We start from the raw sequence: 14,311 nt of genomic DNA on the forward strand, positions 1-14,311 counted from the left end.
TGTTCTTGAGTTTGTGCTCATCCTTCATCCTCCAAACACGGCTAGTGGAGTTGATACCAAAAAGTACTATTTTGGTCTCATCTGACTGATAACATGACCTTCTCCCATGCCTCCTCTGAATCATCCAGATGGTCATTGGCGAACTTCAAACATAACATGTGTTGGCGTGAGCATGGAGACCTTTGTGCCCTGCAGTATTTTAATCAATGATGGCATAATGAGGTACTAACGGTAAAGTTTGAGACTGTGGTTGCAGCTCTCTTCTGGTCATTGACCAGGTCCTTACATGTAGTTCTTGACTGATTCCTGATTTTTCTCAGAGTCATCCTTACCCCACAAGGTGAGATCTTACATGGAGCCCCTGACTGAGAAGATTGACAGTCATCTTGTGTTTCTTCCATTTTCTAATAATTGTGCCAACAGTTCTATCCTTCTCACCAAGCTGCTTGCAAATTGTCCTGTAGCCCATGCCACCCTTGTGCAGGTCTACAATTTTGTCCCTTGTGTCGTTATACAGCTCTTTGGCCTTGGTCATGATGGAGAAATTTGAGGGTGATTGTGAGGACAGGTGTCTTTCACAAAGGTAACGAGTTCAAACAGGTGCAATTAATAAAGGTAATGAGTGCAGATTAGGAGGGTTTCTTAAAGAAAAACTAATATTTCTGTGAAAGCCAGAATTCTTGCTGGTTGGTAGAAGATCAAATACTTATTTTGTGCAATAAAATGCAATTAAATTATTTAAAAATCATACGATATTTTCTGGATTATTTCTAAGATTCTGTAAATCACAGTTGAAGAGTATCCTTGATAAAAATCGCAGACCCCTCCATTCTTTGTAGGTGGGAAAACACACTTTTCCTTGTTTACTTACTGTTGTGCACCCAGGTGAGGTATATAGGTCGCAAATTGGCACTATCCAGGCTGAAATCTGTTTATCCCTCAGACATGGATTATGGCGTGGGATAGAACGATGGACAGGTGAGGGATATCCTTGTTTTTTATTTTATTACAGGAGACATTGGCTTCAATGGAATGGGCGTTAGGTGAGTACAACTGTGTTATTTTTAAATAAAAAGGAAAACTGTGTTTTGTTTTTTTTTTAAATAAAAGTCTGTATACTTGCTGTGTCTTTATTTACAATATAACTATAGGATTAGTAATGGATAGATGTCTTATAGACACCTCTTTCTTACTAAGTCGTGGGCTTGATGTCACCGGGCAATACAAAGGTGACATCAACCCACAAATATGAACTCCACTTGTCACAACCACAAGGCAAGTGGGAAGAGCCGGGCAGAGCGCTATAATTGGCACATCTTATTAATGTCTTTTCTGGGTGGCTGAAGGCTGCTATTTTTAGGCTGGGGGGCAATGGATTATTGTCCCTTACCAGCCTGAAAATACTAGCCCCCAGCTGTCTGCTTTAGCAAGGCTGGTTGTCAAAAAGGTAGGGGGGGGGGAGACACTACGCTGTTTTTTTAAATGTATTTAAATAACTTGAAAAACAGCATGGGGACCCCTCAATTCTTGATAACCAGCCTTGCTGAAGCTGACAGCTGAGGGTTGCAAACTGCAGCTGTCAAGTTTTGCTTGGCTGATTATGAAAGATACATTGAAACCCACAGTTTTTTTTAATAGTGTCGGGGTAGCTATTTAGGGAGGGCTAAATTAACCCTTCACGGTTGAGCCAGTGATTTCCAAATTAATCCACAGAGTGTTGCTAGCAACTCAAATGACCACACGGAGATGGGGGTCTCTGTACGGGAGGATTAATTATGCAAAGTTCTCAACTACCAATAACATCATTTCACTTTATAAGCCAATAATATTGCAAGAAAACCGGAAACTACATATATGCCCGTATCCAAATAAAAAATAGTATAATGGCATATTCTTAAGAGTTTTACACCCCCGCCTCCCTTATCTTGCACCTGATGGGAACAGTCTGGTTTCATGACAGTTTGAACTTTTACCTAATTACAAAATTTATCTTACAGCAACAAAAACGGAGAAACGAAACCTTCAGGAAAAATGGAGAAGTGAAACTTCAGCTCTGATTTTAGTATTAACCCTTCACATTCCCCCCTAGATAAATTTTGTTAACACATATGCAGCATCAGAGGTGCTATCCCAAGCTAACAGCTTGAGGGGTACTGGTCTTCACATGACTGATGCCGTGTTACCAGTCATGGCTGTCGCGGCGCACCCGTCCCCCCTGTATACTGCAGCTCACGAATAATTTTTGATGACGGTGGTGGAGATCTTTTGTAGGTAGCCATGTGCTTGGCTTCAACAGCTTCATCAAGTAGCCTTTTGAGATCGGTGCAGAGAAGAGCAGGGGCAACGACGCCTTTGGTATCATCATTTGCTAGCTTAGTGTAGAATTTCCTAATACATACAGAAATACACCAAAGAACAAGTTTTAGTATCACATATACAACAAGGATACAGGCAGCAATGTGTAACAAGCTCTGTAAGATCCCAGCTATCCAGCCCCCAATTCCCTTAAACCAATTGGCTGGATTGAGAAAGGAGGTGTCTGACCACCAACTGTCCTTATTACGATCATTATCTTTATCGTATTGATCTCTGAGTCATTGAATATCTTCTAACTTTAACTTTTAACTTCTACCAATAATAATATGAAAAATGCAAAAAAACAAAACATTATGCCCCCTTCACTTGCTATTGGCTTGTTGGATGATGAGGAGGACTTGATAGGGACCGTCATACAAGGATTCTAGTCCGTGCTTCCTGACATGCCTCTTCACGACTACCAAATCACCAGGCTTCAGGTTATAACAGGTGTCGGTTTCTGCTGAATCTGGAAAAGAAGAAACTAGAACATGGGTGTTAGCAAGATTTTTACTAAGCTGAATAACACATTGAACAGCACGGACAGTTTCTTCTGATAACTGCTGAGGCTGGAAATTTGCAACTGGGGGCCTAGTACCAAACAATATCTCATATGGGGACAGGCCATGTTTTGCAATAGGGGTAGTACAAATGTGGTATAGTACAATGGGTAGGAGCTCTGGCCATTTAGCCGTAGTCTCCTGCATCATTTTGGTCAATTGTTCCCTCAATGTGCCGTTCAGCCTCTCAACTTTCCCTCTGGATTGTGGGTTTTACAGAGTATGGAGGGCTACAGTGGATCCAAGCATTGTCAGAACTTCTTGGCACACATGAGAAGAAAAGGCCAGACCTTGATCACTTTCAACAACTTCTGGAACCCCATATCTGCATATAACATCCATCACCAGTTTCTTCGCTGTGGTCTTTGCAGTCATGTTGGTATCAGGGAATGCTTCCGGCCAACTGGAGAACCGGGGCCCAGTAGAATTTTTGCACCAGTGTGAGGGCCTGATTCTTACCTCGATATGTAGGCCCATGTGCCCATGTGGCAATAGCAGGGTACATCCGCTTAGGGAGACACACAAGTCGGTCCTTTTTCCAGAGACCATTATCCATACGTGCCCCATCAGTCTCCATTGCTTCACCTCTTCCTTTGGAGACATTCTCTGCATCGTCATTAAGCAGTATCGCGGGTCTGACAGAAAACTTCAGTCTGTTGTAGATCATCAGGTTCTTGTAGGGTCAGTGCTTCTTGTAACTGTTTACGCTGAGAGCGTGTGGTCACCATAGTTGGTATGGTTGGTTCAACGGGTAAAAGAGCGGCGGCTTTTGCTTGCATATCCGCAAATACATTGCCAACAGTCTATGGACTGGTCCTAGGACCGTGCGCCTTAACTTTGATAATAGCCACCTGAGTAGGTAATTTGATCGAGTCCATGAGGGTTTTAACAGCTTCAGCATTTTTCACTGGGGTTCCGGCAGTAGTAATAAACCCTCAATTGGCCCATAGAGCCCCAAAATCGTGAGCAACACCAAATACATACCGTGAGTCCGTGTATATATTAGCCTGTCTGTTCTTGGCCAAAGTACATGCAGTAGACAGAGCCTGGAGTTCTGCTTCTTGCACTGACTGTGAGGGCGGGAGCGCAGCTGCGTGAACTACAGTGACCTCTGTGGTAACAGCATATCCCGTGTGGAATCTACCAAACTCATCAGCATATCTTGAACCATCCGTATATAACACCAGATCGGGATTTGGGAGTGTATTCTCACTGACATTTGGTGGAGTAGCTGTTTCTTCAGTCAAAAGTTGGGAACAATCATGTTGGAGATAATCCTCATCACTGCCATCTTTCCTTATAGTTCATTATACGTCTTTCAAGGCATTGTAAAGGGGTTGCATTATGCGGGATGCATCCGGTATCCACTGACAACAATAAGTGCATAGTCCAAGAAAACACTGGAGTTCAGTTTAATCTAGTTTCATCTTTTGGGAAAGGAAGGGAGTTGGCAGCTATTTTTCTTTCTTCTGCGAGTCTGGCACCCTGAAGGAGACAGTGACCCAAGAATATCACTTGACCAAGGCAGAACTGAAGTCTCGAGGCCAAAACCCGACAGTTCAGTCCTGCCAGATGCTTGAGGAGGCTAACAATGGCAACAATGGCAAAAGACACCTGCTCATATTTTTTGCAAACTGGTTGGGACTGTTTTAGGCCTCTTGTGGCATCTGTGGGAAAGGCATGCAAAATACAGATTTCCTCACTGTCTTCATCTACATAGGGATTATATAACGTAAGAGCCATCTGACCATCATCTTGGAACTGTATTCTGGAGCGGAACTGTAATAATAAATCTGCCCCTAGTAAATTTACTGGACATATGGGAGAGATTACAAACTGAACGAGCTGCGGTGGGGGCGATGTGGGAGGGGGCTGGAGCAGCTACGGCTGCTAGCTTGTTTTTTTTCCTCTCTCTGCTGAACAGAGCGGGTTAAAGTCTTCTGAAACCTTTTTTTTTTCTCTGGATCTGGTAAATGGAAGGGGGTGGATACTCATAACCACTAGCAATATTAGGCATAACGGGGACTAAGGCTGGCGGCGGTGGCTGATAAAAGATACCGTGAGCGTTTAACAAAGAAAAGGTGGGGGCTGCTACTCCCGGTCTCCTTGTACAATTGTCATCTAGCAGGGAGACCTCTTCTTTCAAATCATTTTTATCTATTTGTCTGCCTGACACATTAGTATCAATCTTGGTTCCTTCTTAACCACTTTCTCACACCACAGTCACTTTCTTGAACCACAATACATCCAGTTCTTGCCATAATAATAGACAATTTTTCCTTCTTCAACATAGCAGTAACAGAAACAATCAGAATTCACTTCCTCTGTTCTTCCTAACACCTTCGTCACACAATTCATGTGCCAAGCCACAAAATTCTTTTCCTTCCACGGATTCTCTCATTTAGAGCTAAATATTCTTACTTCAGTTGTGCACAGATCTGGAGCGGCCGTATCAGTCTTTTCCACAGGGTCAATAATCCATCTTTGGGATTGCCCAAGATTCATTGCGGTACTCAGTGAAAGGACGAGGGCGTCTCAGACTATCCCTCCGGACACCTCTGGTTATATATATCTATCTATATATACTTGAGTTACGTATCCTACCCAGTCTTCGATCACTTCACCACACCTGATTACTAACAATGATCAGGACTTCAGGATATTTTGACTATAAAGAGAGTCACAATCACTGGTCAATCCGGGGTGTCCGTCCCTTATGAGGTATGGTTCGAGCACTGGGCCCCCAACAGGACTGCACCTCTATATGATTCCACCCATGAATCACCCCACCACGAGGACAAACCTCAGATCCTCTTTGCAGCAACAAGCACAGGAAAACCACACCAAGAGTCAGACTGAACAGTAAACTGCCAACTTACCGTGGTTGTTGTGGGGGATGATCAGTCCCAATTTTCCAGCACCTGTGTCCACTCCGAGGGTCCTTTGTCTTGTTGTCCTCCAGGGCCAGAGGCGTCCCTATTCGGGGGCCCCACGTTGGGCGGCCAGCTGTCGGGGTAGCTATTTAGGGAGGGCTAAATTAACCCTTCACGGTTGAGCCAGTGATTTCCAAATTAATCCACAGAGTGTTGCTAGCAACTCAAATGACCACACGGAGACGGGGTCTCTGTACGGGAGGATCGAGACAGATCACTAAGCCCCTTTATTTTAGTCACTTCTTTTATAACATTTTGCTTAATTATGCAAAGTTCTCAACTATCAATAACATAATTTCACTTTATAAGCCAATAATATTGCAAGAAAACCGGAAACTACATATATGTCCGTATCCAAATAGAAAGTAGTATAATGGCATATTCTTCAGAGTTTTACACCCCCGCCTCCCTTATCTTGCACCTGATGGGAACAGACTGGTTTCATGACAGTTTGAACTTTTACCTAATTACAAAATTTATCTTACAGCAACAAAAACGGAGAAACGAAACCTTCAGGAAAAATGGAGAAGTGAAACTTCAGCTCTGATTTTAGTATTAACCCTTCACAATAGCACAGGCGGCTGATGAATACTCCCATCAGCCGCTGCCTGTTCTCGCTGTTATCAGTGGAATACAACTCTCAACATTGTCACCTGCTAGCGTTGATCACAGAACGAACAGTGGAGAAGGATGAGGGCTGTCGTCAGCACGCGCTGCAGGGGAACAACGCTAATTGTACGGCTGCTTCTCAGGCGCCGGTACGTGTGGTGGTACTGATGCGGCACACAGTTGCCACGCGTATGTCACACATGTACACTGGTAGCTCTGGGGTACTGTTTTTTCCAATACCGGAAATACCAGGCTGTATGAAAAGCGCCCTTATCACACACAAAGATAGTCAAAGAAAAATATAGATTACTCGCACTGCCCCACTGAATAACATTGGTCCGAGCGCTGTGGAAAAAACAAGACCGCAAATCTGATGGTGTGAACGCGGCCTGACCTGGAAAACGTTTCCTGGTTATTTTTACAGCACAGTAGACACTAAGCAAAACCCCAAGACCAATGGCAGAAGTGTACTTTCCCCGTTTTCAGCCCACGTGGCGTTTTCTCCATTGTTACTACATTATTTTGTTCAAATGAATTATATCATTAAAACTACAACTCCTCCCGCAGAAACCTCATCCGGCCACACGGGAAGCCATGAGAGAAAAAAAATCACCGCGTGACCACGAGCCATAAATCCAGGCGTTATGTCCTCGCAGGCTTCCGTAGTCAGACACGTGCGCTGTGTTTCTACGGGGCAGGCATGGAGCAGGAGTGTGAACGTCTCTCAGAGGAACACAGGACCTTTGATGACGTTGGAACACGTGACCAGTCAGCTGTGTGGCAGGAGCCGGCCGCTGGGGAGAAGTTTGACAATGTCGGCCACTAGTGGTGCGCTGAGGTTACTGCGCGCTGCTCCTATCCGCGGTGTGTACAGCCTGGTGTGCGCAGTACCGCCGCATGAGGACTTGTCAGTCACAGATGGTCGTAAAGCAAGAGAAAATCACGTGACATTTCTCCACGCCATGTGATGCATCACGTGGTCACGATGTCATCACAGGTCCTTTAGCATACGAGGATCCTGCATCTACCGTGCGCACGATTCAGATTACCTGTGTCCCCGAGGTAACGACCAGTCAGCGCCATGAGTGCGGCGGCTCCGGTGCTGAACCTGAACAATGAGGTGAGTGCGGCGCTATCAGCGTGTTCCGTGCATTTATGGTCACGTGTCACCACTTCATATCAGTCCCTGCGGTGGCCGGAGAGTGCTCGTACTACAGACAGCCATGGCCGTGACACGGGGTGCTGTACATGGCAGGGAGAGGCGTAACGGTGGGAGCCAGCAGGAACCGAGACGAGCAAGTCCCAAACATCCCGCTGGGTCCACTGTCTGGAACTTCCGTCTTAGCTGCAATACACTGGCGTGTAACAGCGGCATGGAGCGACCTCTCCCCTCGGGACCTGTGCTCGCAGCCCCGGTGTGTGAGGACCCAGTGCGGTGGTGGGGGGCAGAGCGGTGTGCGTGAGGACCCAGTGCGGTGATGGGGGGCAGCGCGGTGTACGTGAGGACCCAGTGCGGTGATGGGGGGCAGCGCGGTGTGCGTGAGGACCCAGTGCGGTGATGGGGGGCAGCGCGGTGTGCGTGAGGACCCAGTGCGGTGATGGGGGGCAGAGCGGTGTGCGTGAGGACCCAGTGCGGTGATGGGGGGCAGAGCGGTGTGCGTGAGGACCCAGTGCCGTGATGGGGGGCAGAGCGGTGTGCGTGAGGACCCAGTGCCGTGATGGGGGGCAGAGCGGTGTGCGTGAGGACCCAGTGCCGTGATGGGGGGCAGAGCGGTGTGCGTGAGGACCCAGTGCGGTGATGGGGCAGAGCGGTGTGCGTGAGGACCCAGTGCGGTGATGGGGGGCAGAGCGGTGTGCGTGAGGACCCAGTGCCGTGATGGGGGGCAGAGCGGTGTGCGTGAGGACCCAGTGCCGTGATGGGGGGCAGAGCGGTGTGCGTGAGGACCCAGTGCGGTGATGGGGGGCAGAGCGGTGTGCGTGAGGACCCAGTGCGGTGGTGGGGCAGAGCGGTGTGCGTGAGGACCCAGTGCGGTGATGGGGGGCAGAGCGGTGTGCGTGAGGACCCAGTGCGGTGATGGGGGGCAGAGCGGTGTGCGTGAGGACCCAGTGCGGTGATGGGGGGCAGAGCGGTGTGCGTGAGGACCCAGTGCGGTGATGGGGCAGAGCGGTGTGCGTGAGGACCCAGTGCGGTGATGGGGCAGAGCGGTGTGCGTGAGGACCCAGTGCGGTGATGGGGCAGAGCGGTGTGCGTGAGGACCCAGTGCGGTGATGGGGCAGAGCGGTGTGCGTGAGGACCCAGTGCGGTGATGGGGCAGAGCGGTGTGCGTGAGGACCCAGTGCGGTGATGGGGCAGAGCGGTGTGCGTGAGGACCCAGTGCGGTGATGGGGCAGAGCGGTGTGCGTGAGGACCCAGTGCGGTGATGGGGCAGAGCGGTGTGCGTGAGGACCCAGTGCCGTGATGGGGGGCAGAGCGGTGTGCGTGAGGACCCAGTGCGGTGATGGGGGGCAGAGCGGTGTGCGTGAGGACCCAGTGCGGTGATGGGGGGCAGAGCGGTGTGCGTGAGGACCCAGTGCGGTGATGGGGCAGAGCGGTGTGCGTGAGGACCCAGTGCGGTGATGGGGCAGAGCGGTGTGCGTGAGGACCCAGTGCGGTGATGGGGGGCAGAGCGGTGTGCGTGAGGACACAGTGCGGTGATGGGGGGGCAGAGCGGTGTGCGTGAGGACCCAGTGCCGTGATGGGGGGGCAGAGCGGTGTGCGTGAGGACCCAGTGCCGTGATGGGGGGGCAGAGCGGTGTGCGTGAGGACCCAGTGCCGTGATGGGGGGGGTAGAACGGTGTGCATGAGGACCCTGCCCAGTGCGGTGATGGGGGGGCAGAGCGGTGTGCGTGAGGACCCAGTGCGGTGATGGGGGGGCAGAGCGGTGTGCGTGAGGACACAGTGCGGTGATGGGGGGGCAGAGCGGTGTGCGTGAGGACCCAGTGCCGTGATGGGGGGGCAGAGCGGTGTGCGTGAGGACCCAGTGCCGTGATGGGGGGGCAGAACGGTGTGCGTGAGGACCCAGTGCCGTGATGGGGGGGGTAGAACGGTGTGCGTGAGGACCCTGCTCATTGCGGTGATGGGGGGCAGAGCGGTGTGCGTGAGGACCCAGTGTGGTAATGGGAGGGCAGAGCGGTGTGCGTGAGTACCCAGTGCGGTGATGGGGGGCAGAGCGGTGATGGGGGGACGGAGCGGTGTGCGTGAGGACCCAGTGCCGTGATGGGGGGGGTAGAACGGTGTGCATGAGCCTGCTCAGTTCGATGATGGGTCGTTGGTGGGATCGCTGGGACATTGATGTGTGTAACGGGGCCTTTAGGGATCCAGGGTACTCTGCTTCTCTTGTCCATTAGCGCCTGAGGGCGTCAGTCACCATGTGGCTCCAATACCGCTGGTACCGCAGCGTCCATCAGAGTGGCGCCGTGCGCAGTTAGGTGCGCTTTCCAGCACTAAGCTTATGCTGGATAGTGGCGTCCGCCAGGGTAGACGTTGTACCTGCTCAAGGCAGTAAGCTTTACTTTGTCGTGCCCTGTGTTGCTTAACAGGGCATGCTTTACACGCCGGCTAGGGCGAACTCTGTGGAGTAACAGAGTTCATTCTCGCACGCATCGGGTCAGTGGTTCCCCGCCGGTGTCCTTCTACCTTCTGTTATGTTCTGTCCGTCGTAGTCTAGCAGCAATTAACATCTCTGCACAGTGGACCCCGGGCTGTGAACGCACCCTGTACCTTCTCTATTTGGTGTGTTCCGCCAGCCCGTAACAACATCAACTGCCAATAAATATGATTTTTTTTTTCTTAAAGTGATATGATTTGGTGACATATCTCACTGGGTCATCTGTACACCTAGGCAAGGCTGCTGAATAGTGATGGGCAAGCATGCTCCGGTGTTATCAGAGTATCTTGGGTGTGCTCGGATAATATGTTCAAGTCCTCGCGGCTGCATAATTTGCAGTTGTGACTGCATGAACACGTGGGGATTTCCTAACAAACCGGCAATAATCCCTTCGTGTTGCGGCTGTCTTACAACTGCAAAACATGTTGCCGCGAGGACTTGAACATATATCGGAGCACGGCCAAGATACTCTGATAACACCTTATCTGAGCACTTTTGCTCATCCCTACTGCTGAACTGTATCCCTCCATTTTTGTTCTGAGGTGGTAATGGCAGCTTGGTGTCTGAACAGTCCAAGTCACTAGATGATATTTTGTAGTTGTAAAATTATTGGAAGGTATCAGAATTAGTGCAGCTCCATTCCTAGGACCTGGTCCATCAACAGTGTCTGTTATCTGTGGTCACTGGCCGGTAGCCCTGAGAACTGCCTCTTACCTGACCACATCCAGGGCCTGTCCGTCACTCTGCAATGATAGCGTCATGCCAGGCTGGTTAATCCAAAGAGGAGATGGGAACGCCGTCATGTAAGAAGCGGTTCTCGGGCATCTTGTCCAGAAACCAGACTGCCAACGTGGCCAACGGACCAGGTCCTCTGAATCAATCCATGCCAATTCTACTGGTGTTTGTAGAAGATTAGATTGGGGTGCTAAGATGATGGCCCTGCTTCATTAAGATTGGCCTTTACCCGGGCAGACATTATTTGGGGGCTTCTTACGGCAAGCCTCTTTAATGAATTTGGCACATCTCAACCCACTACCAGGAGCATATTGCAGTCAGCGGTTGTCATCCGTTTCTGTCGTAGTTTTATACCCCTCTTATCGCTACAATTATGATGGTTTTGCTGAAGCTAAGTCGCCTGCGCTGGGTTTGTCCTGCACCAAAAGTCACAAAACTTTTGCTCCAATTCAAGAAACCTATGATACAGCAAGCAGCCTTACCCCAGAGGTCCGAGGAAAACAACTTGATGACTCGGGCCCCTTGTCTCTGCGGATGATCGTTTTTAATTTCTCATTTATCGGCTTCAAAAAACTGTCCTATTCTTGGAAACATCAGCTAGGTGTGCCAGAAGGTTCCTGGCAAGGCACAATGTGTCCAACCCAGGCTTGGGTGCTGGATTTGCCCTTGTCAAAAATTCTGCCTCCTTTGACCAGTAAGGTGTTCTGACCCGTCACTCCACTGGAGAACTTATGAGCGTTTAAAGGTTTCTCTGAGAATGGAGGGGGGGGGGAAAGCGAAGAAAGATGTCGTTATAAATGAAGTCCTAAATGCCTATAGTTATTACATTGAAATAGTTTTGATTAGATAGAGATTGCTACAGAAGTAAAATGGCCGCTGTCTTGTTGCCCTAGCAGAAGCCTTTGTTAGGGAGGGTCATAGAATATAAAATGTGTGAAAATAATTAGCATAACTTCCACTGACTGCCATTAAATTTGAGTCTAGTTTAGGTACAACATTGACAAAAATCTCATGTGAACATACACTAGGTATCTGCAACTGTAAAATCAATGCCTGTTTGCAATAATGACCTTATACTCTAGATGGCAGCACATGATCACCAGATTTTCTCTGCTGCTCTCATATTCTTTTCTCACTCTACAGTACAAGTAAAGTGAACCAGCTTTTTGAAATCTCATGCACATGCTGCTTATTTTCTCCTGACTTTTTTTTTTTTTTATCTGCAGCATGACAATTTTTGCAGGTTTTTTTTTCCCACTTATTTGTATGACTTAAAAAAACATTTACTGCAGCAGTTTTCCCTCCAACATACTAATTTTAATATAGAAAGATCTGCAAATACTCCTTGTGTGCACATACCCTAAAGCCCCCGTTACACACTGCGATATCGCTAGCAATATCGCTGTAAAGTCACCGATTTTGTGACGTTGCAGCGATATTGCTAGCGATATCGCTGCATGTGATACTTACCTGCGACCGGCTCCCCCGCTGGTTATCGCTGATCGCGTGAGAAGCTCCTGGATCATTTCTCGTCGGGCGCTTCCTGCTGGGCTTCCTGTGGAGCCGGGCGGGAGGATGCAGGATCGCCGCGTCTAACAGGTAAGTAGCGATCCCCGACCACCGCTATGTCGCTGGTGAGATCTGCCTGTGTGGCAGCTCACTAGCGACCACCTAGCGATTCACCAGCGATCCTGACCGCCTCATATCGCTGGTCGGGATCGCTGGTGAGTCGCTAGGTGTAACGGTACCCTAACGGTCACCCGCAGATGCGAATGATGATGAGTGGCTGGCGGTAAGGTAACTGGAGTCACTGCGCTTTTTTGACTGTTCCCCCACAGAGCCCTGCTGCCAGCTGTAACAACCGCTCTGGTTTGCAGATAAGGTGGAAAACCAACCAACTTTTTTTTTTTTTGGGGGGGGGGGGGCTGGTAGTGCTTCAAGGTTTAATGGTATGAAGACAAATGGCTTTCAAATTGCTAATTTTTCCACATTTTTGTCAAATTTCAGATATTTTCATAAGTTTCAAAACATAACGGACATTTACCCCTAACAAATGGTATAATGATAAGACAATCTCAGAATCACTGGAATATGTGGAAGCATTAGTCATTACCATGTAAAGAGACATGGGTCAGTTTTGATCAAATGGATATTGCTTGCGAAGTCCAAAATTTGGCAATAAGGGGTTAAGCGTTTCTTTTTCTGTGTGAGCCTGATGGAATACTCCCCATCCAGCAGTAGCACACACTCCTAAGGGTATATCGTGATGACTTGTGCATCAGGCTTTGACAATCTAAGCTATAACTGGGTGCCGCTGATGCTAGGAGAACATATGTTGTCCACATGCTTACTCTACCCTGGAGTGAATAACATGAGTCATAAATACTATAACCTCTGTCAATAGTGTGATCTGTGGTAAAAAATATTGGCACCTGGATACCAAGCACTGCTGCCTGCTTGAGGATGGCGTGGTAACTTAGGCCGGGTGCACACATCCATGGATCTTGATATATGGACTGTTGTTTGGTCGCCTGACTAGAACACATACAGTGGCTTGCGAAACTGTTCACCCGCCCAACCCCCCCCCCCCCCCCCCCCAGCATTTTTCATGTTTTGCTTTCTCAACCTGGAATTTCACTTTTTTTTTTTTTTTCTTGAGGTTTTGCATCAGATCATATAAAGTGCATGCCTACAACTGTGAACACTTATTTTTCTTTTTATTGTGAAACAAAGAACTAGGACAAAATAAATTATGCACACTGAAGATTTAAGTTTTCACCCCGCTAAAGTCAGTTCTTTGTAGAGCCTCCTTTTGCAGGAATAACAGCTGCAAGTCACATTGGATGAGTCTCTGTGAGCTTTCCACATCTTGCCACTGGGTTTTTAGCCCATTCCTCCAGTTGAAACTGTTCCTGCTCTTTTCAAGTTAGATGGTTTCCTCTGATGAACAGCAATCTTCAAGTCTGACCACAGATTCTCAGTTGGATTATGGTCTGGGCTTTGATTATTCCTCTTCAAAACATTTACACATTTCCCATTAAACCATTCGAGTGTTGCTTTAGCAGTATGCTTGCGGTTTTTGTCTAGCTGGAAGATGACCCTCCGTCCCAGTCTTAAATCACTAAGAGACTGAAACATGTTTTGCACTAGAATATCCCTGTATTTCTCCCCATCCATCTTCCTCTCAACTCAGACCATTTTCCCTGTCCCTGCTGCCGAAAAACATCCCACAGCGTGATGCTGCCACTACCATGTTTCACTGTGGGGATGATGTTTTTGGGCTGATGAGCTGTCAGTTTGGCACCAGATACCGCATTTCCCTTGGTGGCTAAAAAGTTCAATTTTTATATCATTTGACCACTGCACCTTCCTCCAGGGCTGTGGAGTCGGTAAGCCAAACCTGCGACTCCGACTCCTCAATTTCCCTTACACCGACAACGACTCCACGACTCCGACTCCGACTCCCACACAT

General features: G+C 48.5%; 1 protein-coding gene across 2 annotated transcripts in view; it reads left to right on the forward strand.

The window, feature by feature from the left end:
* Positions 1–7,263: 7,263 nt before the first annotated feature.
* Positions 7,264–14,311, forward strand: part of SRFBP1 (serum response factor binding protein 1) — a 119,668-nt gene continuing 112,620 nt past the window's right edge. Inside the window, exon 1 of one of the 2 annotated variants that reach the window (XM_073555469.1) lies at positions 7,264–7,577. In XM_073555469.1, the coding sequence (XP_073411570.1) occupies positions 7,539–7,577 (39 nt within the window). In that variant the 5' untranslated portion in view covers positions 7,264–7,538. Of the gene's footprint in view, positions 7,578–7,655; positions 7,873–14,311 lie in introns of those variants that run through there. The other variant, XM_073555398.1, reaches the window with a different exon arrangement.

Source organism: Dendrobates tinctorius, unplaced genomic scaffold, assembly GCF_039654945.1.
Source record: "Dendrobates tinctorius isolate UK_male_01 unplaced genomic scaffold, ASM3965494v1 ptg000003l, whole genome shotgun sequence".
In the NCBI taxonomy this organism is placed as follows: domain Eukaryota; kingdom Metazoa; phylum Chordata; class Amphibia; order Anura; family Dendrobatidae; genus Dendrobates; species Dendrobates tinctorius.